Genomic DNA, 19,423 nt, shown 5'->3' on the forward strand with positions numbered 1-19,423 from the left:
TTTTTTTTACTCTCATCAGGTCAGTGGTCACTGCAAGAACATCCCCACTCTGGAATATGGATTCCTTGTCCAGGTAATCAAGTCCAAAGCTTCATTCCAAAGCCTTTCCACTATTTTCTGACCCATCTGATCCCTTAACATCTCCCAACTCTTCAGTCAATTAGCAAACATTTCCTTAATTGCTCTGCTTCCAGAACTATACTGAGTGTTCTGTGAATAGGAGAAAAGGCCTAGTTCCCACCATTAAGAAGCCTATAGCATTACTGGGCAGAGAAGGCAATGTCACCCCACTCCAGTACTCTTGCCTGGAAAATCCCATGGACAGAGGAGCCTGGTAGGCTGCAGTCCATGGGGTCGCTAAGAGTCGGACACGACTGAGCGACTTCACTTTCACTTTTCACTTTCATGCATTGGAGAAGGAAATGGCAACCCACTCCAGTGTTCTTGCCTGGAGGATCCCAGGGACGGGGGAGCCTGGTGGGCTGCCATCTATAGGGTCGCACAGAGTCGGACACGACTGAAGCGACTTAGCAGCAGCAGCAGCAGCATTATTGGGAAGACAACGCTTATATACCATTTACGATCAAGTGCCAAATGATGCACTGCAAATTTTAAGTGCACTGATGCCAAGATAAGAGAAGAATTGACACTGATTTTCTTATAATCCTCCACATCCTTGCTCAAGTGGGCTTCACTTTTCCTCACAAACTTGCAGTGCTTAGCCGCTACTGGTCATTTGCTTCTTTTTAAAACCTCTTTATTTTCCTGACATGGTTTCACTTTTGCATCTCCAATATCTTTGTTCATGTCATTCCCTCTACTGGCATTCCTCACTGTATCTGCCTATTGTAATCAATGCCAACTTTTTCATAAAATCTTCTCTATTACTTGAAATGTATTAGATGGAAGTGTGTTGCCTCTCACTGAATTCTTTTGATACTTTTTGTTTTATATAGCACTAATGGGTCAGGTACTATATGCTCTCTTGAATTGTAATTAATGTATATACATACCACATCTCCCCTGTTGGACTGTAGGGTCTGAGAGGATAGTCTTTTATGTTATTGAATAACAAAGGATACTTTTCAGTGAGCTAGGGATGTAGTAGGCATTCAACACATCTGTATTAAATGAATGAACAAAAGCCCTTGCGTGTCCATTTATGATTTCAATAGTTTGTGAAATGGGAACAATTTGATTTATACAGGCAGTATATGTGATTGTGAAAGCCTTTTAAGACAGATTGTGTAAAAAATACTTCAAGATATTGCTGCATGTGCTCTGAATTTGTGCTTTCTTCCCATCAGAGTTTTGTTTGTGGTCTTGATCATCTTACAGGCTGATTGTCCTAGGTAGTTAAACATGGCTTCTCCGCACCACCCCACCCCCCCTCCCACCCCCACCGCCATCTGATCATGGACTGAATACTCAACTCACTTGTCAGATGGGGGCAATCTAATTACTGCAAATAATATTAATAGTTTGATTAGTATTTCTTACTATTATAAAATACTCTTACAGAAATCATCTTTTTAATTTCAGTACTTCTATAAAGTGAGTAATGTCCATTTTGTAAATGAAGAAACCAAGGCTCAAGTTAACTTGCCCCAACTTATATATGGTATTAAGTAGTAGAAGGGAGAATCTTAACCCAGTTCTTCTACCATGGCTGGTCTTTTTTCCATCATAATATATAGTCTTCCAGAGTTAGGCCATTGATTTAATCAAGTGCACGACCCAAGAATAGAGTCTACCTTAGGCACAGGGCTGGGAGGTAGGAGAGTAATAGAAAGGAAATTCAGATTGTTTCCTATATCTGGGTCTTGACTTCCAAAAAAAGACTTAATAGAATCTCCTCTCTCCCCAGATCATGAAATATGCAGAGCAGAGAATCCCAACATTGAATGAGTACTGTGTTGTATGTGATGAGCAGCATGTCTTCCAGAATGGGTCCATGCTCAAGGTATACACCTCTATTTTGTGACCCTTTCTTACACCCTTAGCTAAGTCCCATTAGTTCCTCATCTTTCCATTTTTCCTTTCTTCTTGGATCTGTGGTAAAGGTAGAATTCTGTCCATACTCCCTGAGACTCTGGAAATAATAGTTTTTCTCCGAAAACAAGTCTCAGCAGTCCTGTTAGGAAAGATGAGGATATGTGAATATCAGTCTAGAGTTGTCCGAGGTCAGAAATGTCCCTCTTGCCCTATGACACCTTCTTATTGCACACCCCCTGCCACCACCATCTCTTTAATATGTCCATTCAGCCAGCCGTCTGTACTCGTGAACTGTGCGTTTTCTCCTTCTACACGTTGGGAGTCATGTCCGGAGCTGCAGAGGAGGTGGCCACTGGAGCAGAGGTATGGGGGATGGAAGAGCTGCTGGGGAATTGGGATCATTTATGGCTGGGAATCCCAGCAGTTTCACTGCTTGGAATTTAATCTCCAGAAATGCTTTCCTATGTAAGGATGTTCACTGTAGTGGTTTTTTTCTTTAATATTTTATTTAAGTTTTGGCCACACCACATGGCTTGTGGGATTTTAGTTCCCAACCAGGGATCAAACTCATGCCCTAAGCAGTGAAAGCTCAGAGTCCTCTAATTGCTGGACTGCCCGGGAATTCCCTAGTATTGTTTATAATAGTTGAAAAAAGAAAAAATAGATACAAGCCCATTTGTACAGGGTCCAGTTAAAGAAATGATGGTTTTATTAATTACAGTAGAAATACTGTAATTAATTAATACTGTTTTATTAATTACAGTAGAAATACTATATAGCTATTATTTATGGATAGAGAATTATAACATATATAAATAAAATATAACAGTGTGTATAATTATTTAAAATTTGCCCATATGATAAAATAACAATTTCTTTAGGAAAAATATCTGGAAAAATATACATCAAACTTTGCAGTAGTTAATGTGAAGAATGAGATTTGGGGGCAAGGGGATGGTTTTTATCTTCTTTTAATCATTCTTTTAAACATTGTTCTTGAATTTTTATGATAAGCTTGTATTTTCTAATAAAAAAACAAAACATTTGTGGTTTTTAAAATTTATTGAAATATAGTTGACTTTATAATGTGTTCATTTCTGCTACACAGCAAAGTGATTCTGTTATATATGTACATTCGTTTTCATATTCTTTTCCATTGTGGTTTATCACAGGATATTGAGTATAGTTCCTTGTACTATACAGTAAGACCTAGTTATTTATTCATTTTATACATAATAGCTCACATCTGCTAATCCAAAACTCCCAGTCTGTCCCTCATATTTGCTTTTAAAAAGAGAAATACCAAGTGCTTCCAGAAGGTAGACCTATGCTGGATACTGTGCAACTCCCAACCCCGTGAAATCATTTAGCTTTTGTCCCCTTTCTTTCCTTTCTCCTAAGGTGGTGGATCTGCTGGTGGCCATGTGTAGGGCAGCTTTGGAGTCCCCTAGAAAGAGCATCATCTTTGAGCCTTATCCCTCTGTGGTGGACCCCACTGATCCCAAGACTCTGGCCTTTAACCCTAAGGTATAGTTGCTTGGGAAGAAAGTCAGGACTAAGGAACAGAAATGGTGAAAGACAATGGGAGACTACAGGCTGTCATTCTAGTGTTCACAACAGCTGGGAATAAGGGGACAGAAGAAATGGCACACTTGTTTCTTGGCTCTTGAACCCTCAGATTTAACTCTTTAGTGAACAAGTAACTAAACATAACTAATAGTATAAGGGTAACTTCTGAGTTTCTGAGAAGACAGGGAGACAAATTAACATTAGGTATGTTGGAATAATACAGACGTCGAAGCCAGACAGACCTTGATTCCATTTGAGGTTCTGCTGCTCCCTAGCTGAATGGTGTTAGGCAGATCACTTAACCTTTCCGAACCTCAATTTCTTTATCTGTAAAAAGTGGATAATATCTATTATAAAAATGAGACATAATGTATATAAAATATTGTAATAGTTAGTGTTCTCCAGAGAAATAGAACAATAGGAGATGTATAGAGAAAGAAATGTACTGTAAGGAGTTGGCTTCTGTGATTATGAAGGCTGAGAAGTACCAGGCTGAGTAGTGGGTAAGCTGGAAATTCAGGAGAGCTGATGTTGTAAGTTCCAGTCCAAAACCCAGCAGACTCAAGATTTGAAGAGCTGATTTTTTCAGTTCTAGTCTGAATGCAGGAAAAGACCAATGTCCCAGCACTCAGGCCAGAGGAGTTCCCTCTTACTCAGCTATTTTGTTCTATTCAGGCCGTCAACTGATTAGACGAGCCACCTGAATAGGGATGGCAGTCTCTTTTACTCAGTCTGCCATTCAAAGGTTAATTTCATCTAGAAATACCTTCACATACATACCTAGAATAATGTTCAATTAAATGTCTGGCACTTCATTTCCCAAAGGACACAGTTGACAGGTGTTGAAATAACCATTACATGTACCCTGGACAGTGCTTCACAGTTGCTCATTTCTGTGTGTCAGGCACTGTATCAGATTCTTTACATGTTATTTAATCTTCAGTTTAAATAACTAACCCTATGAGGGTAGTAAGGATTTTTTATCTTATATACATGGATCCTGAGGTTCTGAGAGGTTAAGGAACTTACCCCTACTACTCTCAGCTGGTAAAAGAACTGGCACATGATTCTAGAACTTCTTGGCATTAAGTCTGTGTTCTTTGCATGACATACTATGCTGTTTCCCTGGGGCCTAGATTTCTTTTGTACATGTGGCCCTCTTTTTCATCAGATCTTACTCTCTTCCACTTTTCTTTACCTGGTTCTTCTTTCCCTGTTGATTCCCCACAGAAGAAGAATTATGAGCGACTGCAGAAAGCTCTGGATAGTGTGATGTCCATCCGGGAGATGACCCAGGTATTCTGTCCTCTGCCTGTCCCCTGCCTGCCCACTCAAGTGCCCTGTTCTGTTTGAAATTCATTGGATTGGAGTGAAGATTTAGAGATGCTATTCAAATTCCTCACAGTATTCTCTTTAGTTTTCCCTCTTTAGCTTTCCTAGTCTTTGTTCTCTGGTTTGTTAGCTCTGTTACTCCTATTTCTCACTCTTTATGTCTCTCTCAACCTTTACCTTTGCTGCTAATTCCTTCACAAGTTGTTCCTATTTAATGTTTTTTTTTTTTTTTTAATAATTCTTAGGGCACTAGAGAAGTTAGGGAAGGACTTCTGTCCAGGGTTGGGAGGGTAAGGAGGGGGGCTTGGAGGTAAGGAACTAGACCCAGGGGCCTGCATCTTCTATCCTTCTAGGGGTGGGGCAGCCACATGGAGCAGTGACCATCCTTTGACTCAAGGCTGTCCCTCACCAGACTTCCCCACCCCTCGTCTGCAATCTCTGCATGAATAGACATTCATTTGTACTCACATTTACAGGTGGGCCTCTTCTCAGCAAATCCTATATATCACAGTTCAGATGAACACATAACATACACCTAGGAGGGATGATTTACTTGTCAGAAGAACTCTGTGTTTTATGTAGTTTTACCACAGGATTCCTTAGCCTGATCTTTCTGGGACATTGATTTTATTTACTTATTTATTTTTTTTGATTTATAATCAACTTTTTAGGGCTGTAGGAATTGCATAAAATGAGGGAGACCCACCTGCATGTTGTTTTGTAAGCATCTTCAGTCATTTTCATATTTATTTATGAGTCTTCCCAGCCTGATGGGTCCTTGAGGGTGGGAACCCCATCTCCTCTTGGTTTGGTGTGGTCTTCAGTTCCTGCCTTGCCCCGGGCCCTGATAATCTGTGGAAAGTGGGAGGGCTCCCACCTCTTCTGGGAGATAACCTTACGGCCTTTGTCTTACAGGGCTCGTATCTGGAAATCAAGAAGCAGATGGACAAGCTGGATCCCCTGGCCCATCCTCTCCTGCAGTGGTATGAGTAGAATGGTTTATCCTTCAGCAGTTGGGGGAATGGGACATAGTATCAGACTGGAGCCTATACCTTCTCTTAGAGGTGGTTTCAGCATCGTTCCTAAGATCATAGATATTATGGCAGCTTTTTCTTGGGGTTTTATTGATACACCTGGCTTGGCTAGGAACTGGGAGCCAACAAAGAAGCCGCAAGTTCTAAGACTATGTTTCAAGTTCTCTTTAGTGTTTCTTGTTTCCCAGTAGGTTTTTGAGTGCTGCTTGCCTATAGGAATTAATACTTCATTTCAATTAGATTTTCTATGCGTGCAGAGAGGTCCCTCTCTTTGTACTCCCTTTCTCTGTCTCAAGCCCTTCCCTGTCGATGTTAACTGTCCAGAGGCTTGGAGCACTGTTACTACTCCCTTCTCTGAGCAAAGGTTCTGACCTTGTATTTCCTTTCTACTTCCCTTCACCCCCTGCTCTCCCTTCCTGACCTTGATTTCTGTTCTCTCTTCCTGGAATAGCTTTCCCTTTCTAGCCTGTTTTGCTCTGTCAGGTCAGCCTTTGATGTTAGTACTTTTTCAGTGCACCATGCTCCCTCTTAGCATGAGGAATGACCAGGCATAGACCGTTCAGAATGGCATTACAGGTACATGAGTGAAGCATACAAACAACCATAACCACTATAAGAGATAATGCCCCCTTGCTGAGTCCTCAGTGGCTTATGCCTTTGTTCTCTCCTGTCTTCTTGAGTTCAGCCAGTATGTCCCTGAATTCTCAGGAAGTTCGTTCTAGTTTCCTCTGTTTTTTTCCTGCAGTTCAGACAATAACTGTCCATTCCCCCCATCTCTGAGAGCCTTCAGCCTTCCTCTGGGCTCAGATAGGATAGCTCCTGAGCCCCTGTGCTAAGTTTCTAAATCCCAAATGTAAGTTGTCACCATCCTAACACAGACCCACCTCTCTAATTTTCTTTGGTAGCTGACCTCTTATGCTCTTCTTTTTGTTCTTTACTTTTCTCTCCCTGGATGTAGCAGCCCACCTCCCACCCCTCTCTTTCTTTCATCTGTTGTTTACCCAGTAACTAGCTGGTCTCCGGTCAGTAACTTCTTTTACATTTTTATACACAAACGTTACCACCCACAGGAATATCCAGTAGTGTCCTGGGTTCACAGTTAAAACAACCCTGGAATCCTTGCTTATTCTCCAAGGGGCAGAGCAAGGCTGCTGCTTTGTTTAGGATGGCCTAACCACATGTTTATTCTGTCCTTTTTGTTTTTTTCTCTGTTTTATCCTAGGATCATCTCTAGCAACAGGTCGCACATTGTCAAACTACCTCTCAGCAGGGTAAGTGACCATTCTCCGTCTAAGCTCTGAATTTCTAGTGAGGGGCAAGGAGGGGCTCCAAACCAGCTAGTCACATTGGTCCTAGACCTGCCTGGTTAGACTTGTCCATCAACAGTAGTCTTTGGGCCAATGCATATTTCCTTTATTGGGGGTTGTACAAGCCTAATTTGCTCCCTATCTCTAGCCTTTCCCTCCCTGATCTCCCATTTCTGCTCTGTTTTCCTGACCCCACCCCCACCCTGGGCAGCAGCTGAAGTTCATGCACACCTCACACCAGTTCCTCCTGCTGAGCAGCCCTCCTGCCAAGGAGGCTCGGTTCCGGACCGCCAAGAAGCTCTATGGCAGCACCTTTGCCTTCCAGTGAGGAGTGGGGCAGGGCTGGGGCTGGGTGCTGGATAAGGCAAAAAAAATGGGGGGATGGCGGCAAGTTCACTTGAGGAATAGGAGTTTGTATGACCTATGTCCATCAATGTATTAAATGCTATTGTGGTAGGTGCTGTAGAGGATAAAGATATGATATGGTCTTTAATCTTAAGCTACTTAGGATGTAGTTGAGGAGAAATGACATTTACATATAAAAAGATGTGGTTGAAGGTAGATTGGCAGGGATAGATTTGAAAACTGCTTTGAAGAAAATCAGCAATTTATGCCTGATTTTGAGAGAAGAGAGGAAAAAATAGATTAAGAGTAACTTAAAAGAGATGTGAAGTCATGATTGAAAGCCATACTTGGGATCAGTGATAAACTCATTGAGTTTGAGATGAATTTGTTTAATTTGAAATATCAGGATGATAGGCAAATGAAAATATTGAACCAGCAGTTGAGGATTAGGATGGGATTGTTTGAAGCGTGGAAGAGAAGATAGGCCTAGATATTAAGATGTAAGGGTTAGCCATACACACACACATCTTGCATGCCTGTAACTATATCCGTGTGCACGTTCATCGCTAGCTTTATCTGTGTCCATCTTCATGTCCTGTGTGTGTGAGAATGGGTGGGAATGGCAGCCTTGGAATTTTCTTGGGAACTTCATTCCATGAGGAAACATGTATTCTATACTGCCTTACAGTGGGTCCCACATTGAGAACTGGCATTCGATCCTGCGCAATGGGCTGGTCAATGCATCCTACACCAAACTGCAGGTGAGCCTGTGCTCCTTTTCTCTTTCTCTCCACCTTCTCCCTGCCCCACTCATGTCGGGGAAGTCTGCTCTAAAGTACTCAACTGTGTTTGCCTCAGCATCCTCAAACTTAGCCTCCTGTGGGGCTTTCCTAGGGAGGAAGTTGAAACTATATGTATAGAATGAATATGGTGGTTGTATTTTGACCTGAGGCTTTGTTTTTAGGAATGGGAATATAGCTTTAGGCACAAATAGAAATTGCTGATTGCAATCACTGTGATCAATGAACCTGTTAGAGCTTTTCAATATATGTGACTATTCAGAGAGTTAATATAGGAGACTTATTTCTTTGTCCTGCAAGACTCCAAGGAATGATTATTATTCCTCCTCCTGCCTGCCTGTTCTGTATTCATTTCTAGAGGGCAGGGATCTGCATATTACCAAGGCCTATGGCAGGAGCATGGATTCTGAGCGATTGACTCAGTGGCTTTGCCACTCGTCACTCGCCAAGGCATCAGTATCTAGTATTTTGTAGGCAAAGGGGTTAACCTGCATCCACTTTTCAGCTAATCAGCTTTTCAAGAGTAGGTGCCTAAAGTTATCTGAATGAGTGAGAAGATTAAATGGAGGGACAGAGGGCTGGATAAGCCTTGTGGCTGCCTAGTACACAGCCATGGGAGGGCCCAGGCTCATATTGCTCATCCTGGTGTTTCCCTGCAAGCTGCATGGAGCAGCCTATGGCAAAGGCATCTACCTGAGCCCCATCTCCAGTATTTCCTTTGGATACTCAGGTAAGAAATAATCTTTGGCCACATTGACTTTATTTACATTGCATCCATTTTGTGAATACATAAACCTATGCTGTCTCCTCTTCCATCATGGACACTTGGTCTGTGTCAGCTCTCTCCCCAATCATGGATACGTAATCTTTCTGTTTTTTTCTTTCGTTAGGAATTTAGATTATTTGTATGGTGAGGCCAATTATCTCCCTTTCTCGTAGGTATTCTCTTCTCCATGAATAAAACCATTCATTGTGGGACCTTAGCCCTAGAAATGGGTTAAGGAATTACTGGGGGATGACTCCAGGCTCTCTGGAGAACACATTTTTGGTGCTGACAGTAGCCTGTCAGACTGTATATGTGCACACGTGGATGCGAGTTGATAGATGAATGCACTTGAAGTCTTGAGTCCCTTCCACTGGCTTACATTTCTGGAGACATGGTTCTCCTCCCTGTCATCCACCTTTTAAAATTTAAACTGTCTGTAATTATACACTATTGTATTAGTAACATTGAATGCAAGAGGAAGCATTTTATTCCAAAGATAAGGTATGAGCAATATCCAGATTCTAGTTAGGAGATGAGTCCCACTTTGTCCAGCTCAGAAAAGAAATCTGACTTAGCTTTCTCATTGTTTCAAGTTTATATCTGAGTTCTTCTCAGTCTTTTTTAGTTCGGGTTCTGTATAGTCTTTGTATAAGAGAAAGCCACCAGATAGTCACATGTCTACCGTATGAAGGGGCCAGTGCTAGATTCTTTATAGATTTAGTATTCTCCATTAATGTAACTGTTACAAAAATAAGAACACTTAGCTCCAGAATAACAGAACTATAATAGAAAGGTCTCTAATGACACAATAAACCAAACAAAGAAGAAGAAAGGAGATAATATAAATAAGAAGCAAAATTAATGACATAAGAACAGATACAATAGACAAAAAATCAAAAGATGGTTCTTTTAAAGAACTAACAAAACAGATAGACCTGGGTAGATTGATTAAGAAGAAAAAGAGCAGCATTAAATGTGAATAAAAAAGGAACATAACTATAGATATAGCAAAGTTTTATTTATTTTTACTTTTTATTACTATTATTTTTTTGGCTGCACCACACGGCATGTGGAATCTTAGTTCTCTGACCAGGGATCAAGCCTGCATTTCCAGCATTGGAAGCCCAGAGTCTTAACCACTGAACTGACAGGGAAGTCCCAAAATTTTAAAAGCTAATAGAATTCTGTCAACTTTATGCAAATGATTTGAAAACTTTGTCAAGATGGATAAATCCCTAGAAAAATATAACTTAACAAAACTGATTCAAGAAGATATAGAAAACCTGAACAGCTCTAACATAAAAGACATTGAAATAGTAGCTTAAAATTTTTCACAATAAAACAAAAACCTTGCCAAATCCAGGTAATTTTACAAGTGGATCTTAAGTCAAACTTTCAAATAACAAATTATCCCAATTTTAAACAGAATCATCCAGAGAATACAAAAAGATGGAATTACAAATCATAAAAGATTGGTAAGTTTGATTTTATTAAAATTATAAGCTTCTGTTCATCAGAAGACACCTTAAAATAAAAAGGCAGCTTACAAACTAGGAGAAGACATTGCAACACATATAACTACAAAAGATTAGTAATAAAAGTGCATTATAAATTCTTGCAAATAAGACAACCCAATTAAAAAAATAGGCAAATAACACAGGCAGGTCACTGAAGAAATGACCAAAAATATGAGCAGCTACTCAGCCTCTATTAATCAAGGAAGTAAAGGCAAGACCAAAATGACATACCATTTAGCACCTATGTGGATTGGCAAGAATTTAAAAATCCGGTAATACCTCTGATTGTACCAGGGGTTGTAGATCAGCAGGATCTCTTTTATTGCTTGTGGAATATAAATGGGTATAACCACTTTGGAAAACATTTTGGTGTTACATTTCATAAAGCTTGAGAAATATCCCTGCAACCAAGCATTTTCATTTCTGAATATGTGCACCCAAAGGTGTATAGTATTGTTTGCAACAACAAATCTTAGAAAAAAACTCATCATCAGGAGAATGGGTAAATACATCATAATCTATTCTGAAAATAGATTATTATTCAGCAATGACAGTGAACCAACAGTGGCATTCAGCAACGTGGAAAAAATGTTAAGTAAATAATGGTTGAATTGAAAAAAGAAAAGGCAAGGCAAAGGACTGCCTTTTTTTATATTGCTCAAAAGTAAACAAAATTAAAATTATTTAGCTACGTGTGTGTGTGATAAAATTAAAGGAAAAAGAAGAAAAATAACAACCTAAATTTCAGAATAGTGGATATCTCCCAAGTGGAGGCAGATAGTGGGATAGGGTTAGGAGCACTTAGATGTAAGTCACTGATAGTATTTTAGTTCTTGGATTTAGTTCTTACGTCTGTTCTTAGTTCATTGTCCTGTTAAACAAATGATAGTATGTCTATGAGTAATCCACAAAGGATGAGTGCCCAGTGAATATTTATTGAATGTGTGAATGAATCTTACTCTGTGTGCCTGGAGTCCAAAGTGGGAGTGGGATTGGGGTAGTCTTTTGGCTTTGTCTAGATACCACAATTTTTATCTTTGTGCCAGCCTAAAGCTTCTCTCAAATTAATTCCTTATTCTAAATAGTGAGTCTCCTGGCTTCTGGTGGCCACGAAATTCTTTTTTGTTGTCTGTTTTCTCCCTGTTCTCCTCTCCCACTGGTCTTTGTTTACTACTGAGTCCCTGAATACCTTTAGTTATCAGATGGAGCTAGGAATCTCTATTGACGTCTTAACTTTATTTACTGATTATGTAAAAATGTCATATGGCACCATCCTTCTCCCTCCAAAGGTTGATTTGATTATAGATACAAAATACCATGTTTTTCTATTGTGGCTATAGGTCATTTTGTTCAATCTCTTACTACTTTTCAGATAAAATAGATAGAAAGAAAAGTCAAATGACTTTCTTGGGTCACACGGATCTAACTAGCAGAGTTAGGACTGGAATCCAGTTCTCCTGACTTTTAGGCCAGTGTTCTTATCATTATTTTGGACTGACAGGGCAGGCTTTGCTTGAATAACTGATTTTCTGAGGGCCCCATGGATATGTGAGAGTCTCCAGCTCTGGATGGGATGTGGGTAAATGTCTGACTTATTTTAGTTACTCTAGCATATAACTAACTCTGTCCTCTTTGTATGTTTCCTTCTACCCTTTTCTGCTCTAGTTTTCTATATTTTTCCTCAGGGTATCCAAGTGCCTTCTGAGGGGTCATTGTAAATAGAGAGCATCCATTTGACTAGCGGAGCCTCTAAAGACTTGGCCATAGTGTGCAGGTTAAAGTGAGGGAGAGTGGGAAAGGAGATGGTAAGCTCCATCTGTTTGTTTAGTCATGTTTAGAAACTTGTCCAAGTATATACTCTGCACACCAAGCAACCAGGGAGTATTCTGGCCTCTAGGTTCTCAGTGTGTCTGGTCTCAGGGAACTGAGAGAAGATGATTGGGGTTATTACAGTCAGGACAGTGCACAACAGGATTGGGATGGAACAAGATTTGAATTCTATCATAAGGGCCATCTCTAAGACCAGCCATAGAAATCAGATTGTTCTCTCAACCTCTGAGGTAGAACCTAAATGGGAATTTTACTCAGAACCATGCACTGAAATACCCAGGCTGAGAAGGTTATCAGGTTTGGATGCAGAGCTAAACCTAGTTAAGGCTAATGAAGAAGTTGGAAACAGGATGGTGGGGATTCCTGTAGGAGAAAGAAATAGGCAATTCAAATCTTGAGGTTCTCGTTGCCTTGACTTTTATTCAAGCCATAATCTGTCATGGGGCTTCACTGTGAGTATATGATGAATTAACAGCCTTAGTAGTGAAGAATGTCATTCTAGTGGTTATCATCCCTGCTTCTAGACCATGGTTACCACAAAAGCAAGACTTGCAGCAGAGTGGAGTTAGTCGTAATAGAAAGTGCCGGGTGGACTGATGAGATAAGGGCCCCTGCTCCTGGTCTGCAGTGATAGCATCATTTCCCATCTTCATCTCCCTCTCTGGTCTCATGGTCTCATACACACATACACACTCACTCCTTCCTGGGATAAGGCTGGGCCTGTGATAAAGCCGAATACAGAGACTGGAGTCCTAATCATGGGACAGAAAGAGTTGGGAATAGGGGCCCACAAGCACTGTTTCATATCTAAATAGGAAGAGTCCAGAGTGAGTCTCTAAATGTTATAAACAGGGCTATTCAATGAGGGTTAAGGATGGTGGAGGATTTATGGATTTAGATAAGATGAAAGCAAGTAAATTGGCTCCTCTTCCTCAAGTCTGGGAAGACTTTCTGAAGGAAGCAGGACTCTTCAGGGTAGTTGCCATTTTGGTTACCTGTGGAAACTTATTCATCAGCTACCTGTTCTGTACTCCCTTTAGTCTGAATGACTCTGGTCAGAGGTTTTTATGTAGCTTTGAAACTGGAGCAGATCTGACTTGCTCTGCTTGCTTGCTTTCCACTCATTTTACTCAGCCTGGCATCGGACCTGAAATGTTGATGTCACCATCTTCCTAGGCCCCTCATTCCTTGCTCATTTCACCTCTTGCTCCCTATCTTAGAGTCCGTCAGTGATTCCCTGATGTTCTCAGGATAAACTCCGGTTGCCTTACATGGCCTACAAGGCCTGCTTGATCTTATCCTAGCTTACCTGTTCCCCATCATCTCTCATCACTTCTCTGCCATTGACTATGCTCCATACAAACTAAGGTACACTACTGTGTCTTTCTTCCAGGCCTTTCGTATCCTGTTATCTCGGCCTAGAACACTTCCTTCCTCTTCGTTTAGCTAACTCTTCCTAATTCTATAGTTCTTAGCCTAGCTGTCACCAGGAAGCCCTCTTCAAACCTGTGAGCTAGGCTAGTTCCCCTCCTCTGGCTCACTCAGTGCTCTGTATTTTCCCCATCATAACCCCTCCCATGCTGTGTCATGACTATTTGTTCCTTTCCTGTAATCTCCATCAGGCTAAATTCTGTGAGGGCAGATACACTGTTTGCTTTATTCACTGCTGTGTCACCAAGTGTCTCTAGCTCCAGTGCCTGGCACATAGTAGGTACTTCAGTAAATATTTGATGAAGGAATGGGTGAATGAACTGGTTTGTTTTTCTGTGACAGGAATGGGAAAAGGACAGCATAGGATGCCCTCCAAAGATGAGCTCGTCCAGAGATACAACAGAATGAATACCATCCCCCAGGTATTATTAGTTGCCTTTGTTCGACTGAGGCAGGACACTTCCTCTTGGATAAGTTTAGGCTACAGAGATGGATGGGGAAACATTGGTAGTGATGGGGGTGGGTGGCTTATAGATCATTTCAAGCAATCAGATACATTCTAAGAGGAACCCATTTCCAGGGTCATTTGTGGCTTCAGTCATGAGTATGAGAACAGAAACTGAGTTTATTAAATCTAATGACATGAAAATGTAAAGATGGAAGCTTGGACTCATCCAGACTGATTATGAAAATCAGAAATTTTGGGAGGTGGCTGGAAGCCCAGGATATCCCAATCCTTACCCCCCTAACTACTACCAGTTAACTCACCTCTCTAGGGAAAGCTGTAACCATCTACCTGGCTCTCTTCTCTTCTAGACCCGATCCATTCAGTCAAGGTTCCTGCAGAGTCGGAATCTAAACTGTATAGCACTTTGTGAAGGTAGGTAGCTCACCCAGTCCCTGTTTTTGTGGGTGCCCAACCTTCATTTCTGGTGCCACTTTAGCACATGATCCAGCCAAGGGTGATGTTGAAGCATCTTACCTTCCCCTCCCTGCCTGGACTCTCTGACCCAAGCATTATACCTATAACTTCTGGCCCCTCTCTTCCCAGTGATTACATCCAAGGACCTCCAGAAGCATGGGAACATCTGGGTGTGCCCTGTGTCCGACCATGTCTGCACACGGTTCTTCTTTGTGTAAGTCTAGGAGGGTACCTTGGGAATTACTTGGAGAAGTGAGGGGGAGAGCACAATAATATGGACTGCTGGGAAAGTCTGTTTCTGTTATTGGAGACTTGTCCCTGGCTACCTGAGTAGGGCCGGAACTGGGACTTTCCCCTTGGAGGATGAGGATGGGTATAAATCAAGGGCTGTTTAGAGGAAACCGGATAAACTCTTCTACTGTAAAGAGTAGAAAGAAAGTTTTTTGATTCTGGGATGGGATGGCCACACCCCTAAATGCAGGTCCATGGGTTGACATTATTCTGGGATTGGTCTCCCTCTTATGCTCACGCTTGCATTATCTTTGGCAGATATGAGGATGGTCAGGTGGGCGATGCCAACATTAATACTCAGGACCCCAAGATACAGAAGGAAATCATGCGTGTGATCGGAACTCAGGTTTACACAAACTGAGGGGGCCCCAGCCCTCGTACCACCCCTGTTCCCCCAGGATCCATCTGCCCTCATAAAAGGGCTCAGGAGCAGCAGACAAGTCTGCCCTGAGGAATCAAGGGGCCATTACTAAGGGGCAGGAAAAAGATAGACGAGGCGGCCTTCATGGTGGAGATTGACCCAGGAACCACTCCACATTTGGATGGCCCAGACTGACTCCTTACCCCGATTTTCCCAGTTGACTTCACCCTGTTTGTAAATAAAACAATAAAATGGAAGGTGCTGTGGACTGGATATGATCACTGTGGTCTGACTAGCCTTGGCCCAGCACCTGCTGCCCCAAGCCCCCAAATGGGGGTAGGGGTGGGGGACAGTGGAACATCATGGGGGCTCGGACTGTTTATGTTGGATGGAGTCAAAGCTCAGTCCATCTAGTATAGTATCCTAAAGATCTGTCAACATTTTATTCAACGGATTAGATAAGGGAAACCTATGCATATGACACAAACTGAGAAGGATACAGAATACCACTGGTGACTCTTCCTCGAGATTTAAAAGGACCATTGAGGCCACAGTAGCTCAGATTTCCTACCTTTAGGACCTTTGTTTTCTGCACAAAACCTATCCTCTCCTTTGCTCTATATCTTGGTGGTTGGGCCCTACTCTCTACCTTCTCCTCCTCCCAGCTATTTCTTTGGGATAAGGGAGGTGGAGGGAGAGCTGACAGCTCTCTAACTTGAAATCTGTAAAGAGATCATAAGGAAATACAGTTTCCTTTAATGAAACAAAATCCAGATTCTTCAAAGTCAGCAATGTGAGAGAAGACAGCTGTTTCTCTGAATATCTAATTGTTTCAGTGAAAGCCATCTCCTTGTTGAAATTCTCACTGCCAGCCTTCTGGCTTTCAGGCTGTGCTCCATGTACCTAAAACCCTAAAGTTCTAAGAGACAAGTTGGATATTGCCAGTTTTACAAACTGTTAATGAAGAAAAACAGGAATATAAGCACAGAGACTACAAAAAACTTTAAACAAGCCTGACTTTCAAGTATAGGCTTTTAAAAAGTTGTTAGAGCTTCTTGATTTATATGGCCTGAACTAGACAGACTACATGTTGGCTTTCATTATGTGTGTGTGCTTAGTCATTGGTTGTGTCCGACTCCTTGTGACTCCATGGACTGTAGCCCTTCAGGCTTCTCTGTCCATGGTGTTTTCCAGACAAGAATACTGGAATAGGTTGCCATTTCCTACTCCAGGGGATCTTCCTGACCCAGAAATCAAACCCACATCTTGTGTGTTAACAGGTGGAGTCTTTACCCCTGAGCCATCTGGAAATCCCCCATTAGGCAGTCCATCCTAGCTGAAATTCCAGCTTCTTGAAGGACCCTTGCAGCTCATCTGTATAGTATCAGAGATAGTTAACATTTTTCAGTTCTTATTAGGTAGGCGCTGGGCATTATGCTAAGCACTTTAATACTTTGCTAATACCTTGGCTTACTATGTTCTTGGTATTGTTGTAAGCATTGTACACATGCAGACTAAAATAATTCTGTAAACAAGCCTATGAAGTAGATGCCATTATTCCCATTTTGTAGATGAGAAAGCAGACACAAAGGATAAGCAGTATGTCCATATTCCACAGCTAGCGACAGGCAGCCTGCCTCCAGAACTGCTCTTCTGTTTCTATGCTGTGTAGCCTTTCAAACTTTATTTTTTTATTTAAACTTGACAACAAAGACGGAAGATAGGTTTTTTTTTAGGGATCTTAAATAACGTGGGTAATGTCTCCCAACTGGTTAGTGGCCATGCTGGGTTTTTAACCAGAGTTGCTCAACTCCAGGACCTGAGCTCTTAACTCTTACTTCTGCAGGGATTCTCAAACTGTTCCCACTAGTGTTCCAGCAATTGAATCTAGGTGCTAGGCTAGACAGCATTTTTGCTCAATTTTCAGAAATTGTTGATAGGTTTTTTTTCTCATTTGTAATCATTTCTTAAGAGTTGTTATCAGTGGCATCTAATAAAACAAGTACTAGCAGATGATGGAATGATACATAATAGACAGACAGTGTGTGTTACCAGAAAAACTCAAAAAACCTGAGGTGGCCTAGGGAATCATTTTCTTAATAGTATATGCGTAATAGTCTCTTAATGCCAATAAAACTAATGAAATTAAGTATATCATTTTATAGTGTTCTACATAATAGCAACAGGACTTTTTGAATCTGAGAAGTTTGAAAGCCATATAACCTTATCTGAAAAAATTCAAAATATGTACACTGTAAAACAAGCCTGATAAAAAACCCGCAGCATTCCTTTAACAAGAATGCTTTTATTGCAGGGGAAATTGCATGGGGCCCTGAGTTTCTGGAGGGGAATCCTCCTACAGCCTGGAGTGGGAGTTGAAGGATTGCCCCTTTCTCCCACCCAGGCAGAGTGGGGATGGTGGAGCCTGTGAAAGCCAGGTCTGAGCAGGAGATCCTCTTTCACCAAAGCCAGTACAGACACTATACACAGAGGTTGATGGTTGCCTCCTACTTTCCACATAGTCCTGGACTCAAGCAGCCTTATTCGGTTAGACCTGGACATGCTGTGTTAGGGCTAGGGTTGTGTAAACAACTATTTTCCTCAATTAGTTCCAGGGGGAGAGTAGATGGCTGTGATTTCTGGATTGAAAATGTAAAACTCTTAAGAGTTTAACCTTCCTCTTCCCTCTCACAGTAATTTTCCATTTTCTAGGCAGGGTGTGGCCATGACTCAGTTTGTGGTGAGAATGTGGCCATACACAGGGGAGGAGCCTTCTGGATTCTGCCTTTCATTCTGGCCAGTGGGGAGAGGAAGGGAAGAGTCTGGTGCTGAGTCATAACTGGGTTACTTACCAGCATCTCACAGAAAGGATTCTGAGATGGAGGTTTGGGTAGTGATGTCTCAGCTTCTGGGATCATTTTGGGAGTGGCGGGGAGGAAGCTTCAGGGGTCATGTAATTCCTTCAGAGCCCTTCTCCTCCAGAAGAGGGGTAGGGGAAAATAAAGCAATTCATTTGAAGGGGCAGCAGTTTTCTCTGGAATATAGAATTTTCCACAACTATTTCAGAGTCACCCTTTAAGTTAAAGCATTGCCTACAAAAATTATTTTATCTAGGAGAGAGACCGAAGTCGTCTTTGTCCTAGCTATCCTTCCAAGGATAAGTGGGTCTGGTTAGCTAGTAGCCAGCGAGCATGGAGGTGGAGACTAAAATACCATGCCAAGGAAAATGTGGATTATGATGGCACTGCAGCAGGAGGACTTCCTGGGGAGGGGGCATTTGATCTGTTGTTTGCTGATGCCTTTCTTTTTTTTGGCAAGACTTCTCTATTCTATGTTATTTTTTGGCCACAACAAGGAGCATGCAGGAGCCTTAGTTCCCCAGTCAGGAGTTGAACCCATGCTGCCTGCAGTGGAAGGGCAGACTCTTAACCACCCGACCTTCATAGAATTCCCACTGATGCCTTTCTTGGTCTTCTAAATCTTGATTACTTTGGGGGACTGGGGTCTGCTTACCGCTCCACTTGCGTCATAAGGAACCTGATCTCTGGTTACGCTTGTAGGGAAAAAAGAGAGAGCCCAGGCCTCCATGGCTTGGTGGATAGGACTAACCCACCCTAAGGAGCTTTGTCCTGTGATTAGTAACAGTTCTGGGCTAGAGAAAAACTGCTGGAGGTCCTGTTGGCTGAGGCAGTCCAATGACCTGGAATGAACAAGGACTCCTCAGGAGTCTCCCTTTTCTTAGTGCTGATAAGGCATTTCCTCAGGAGGGGGAACCTTAGATACACAGTTGCATTCAGAAAACATTTGTTTACTGTTCCTTTCCCCTGGAATGGCCTTCCCAGTGCCCATCTCTATGGTAACCAGCCCTCCCAAGTCTCCTCCTCCATGAATCTCTTCCTTTCCCCAAGAGACAACCTGTTTTC

At 41.8% G+C, this 19,423-nt stretch overlaps 1 protein-coding gene across 10 annotated transcripts in view; it reads left to right on the forward strand.

Annotated features, from left to right (window-relative positions):
* The window catches only part of PARP6 (poly (ADP-ribose) polymerase family, member 6), a 27,030-nt gene extending 11,252 nt beyond the window's left edge, over positions 1-15,778 (forward strand). For 7 of the 10 annotated variants that reach the window (XM_010831393.1, XM_010831394.1, XM_010831395.1 and 4 more), the window contains 12 exons: positions 20-73; positions 1,868-1,963; positions 2,266-2,358; positions 3,397-3,522; positions 4,795-4,860; positions 5,812-5,879; positions 7,153-7,201; positions 7,449-7,561; positions 8,271-8,343; positions 14,743-14,806; positions 14,978-15,062; positions 15,398-15,768. In XM_010831393.1, the coding sequence (XP_010829695.1) occupies positions 20-73; positions 1,868-1,963; positions 2,266-2,358; positions 3,397-3,522; positions 4,795-4,860; positions 5,812-5,879; positions 7,153-7,201; positions 7,449-7,561; positions 8,271-8,343; positions 14,743-14,806; positions 14,978-15,062; positions 15,398-15,500 (990 nt within the window). In that variant the 3' untranslated portion in view covers positions 15,501-15,768. Of the gene's footprint in view, positions 1-19; positions 74-1,867; positions 1,964-2,265; positions 2,359-3,396; positions 3,523-4,794; positions 4,861-5,811; positions 5,880-7,152; positions 7,202-7,448; positions 7,562-8,270; positions 8,344-14,268; positions 14,349-14,742; positions 14,807-14,977; positions 15,063-15,397 lie in introns of all 10 variants that reach the window. The other 3 variants (XM_010831396.1, XM_010831398.1, XR_824464.1) reach the window with 2 other exon arrangements.
* The last annotated feature ends 3,645 nt before the right edge of the window (positions 15,779-19,423 follow it).

The sequence above is a fragment of the Bison bison genome, unplaced genomic scaffold (assembly GCF_000754665.1).
Source record: "Bison bison bison isolate TAMUID 2011002044 unplaced genomic scaffold, Bison_UMD1.0 scf7180017864526, whole genome shotgun sequence".
Classification (NCBI taxonomy): Eukaryota; Metazoa; Chordata; class Mammalia; order Artiodactyla; family Bovidae; genus Bison; species Bison bison.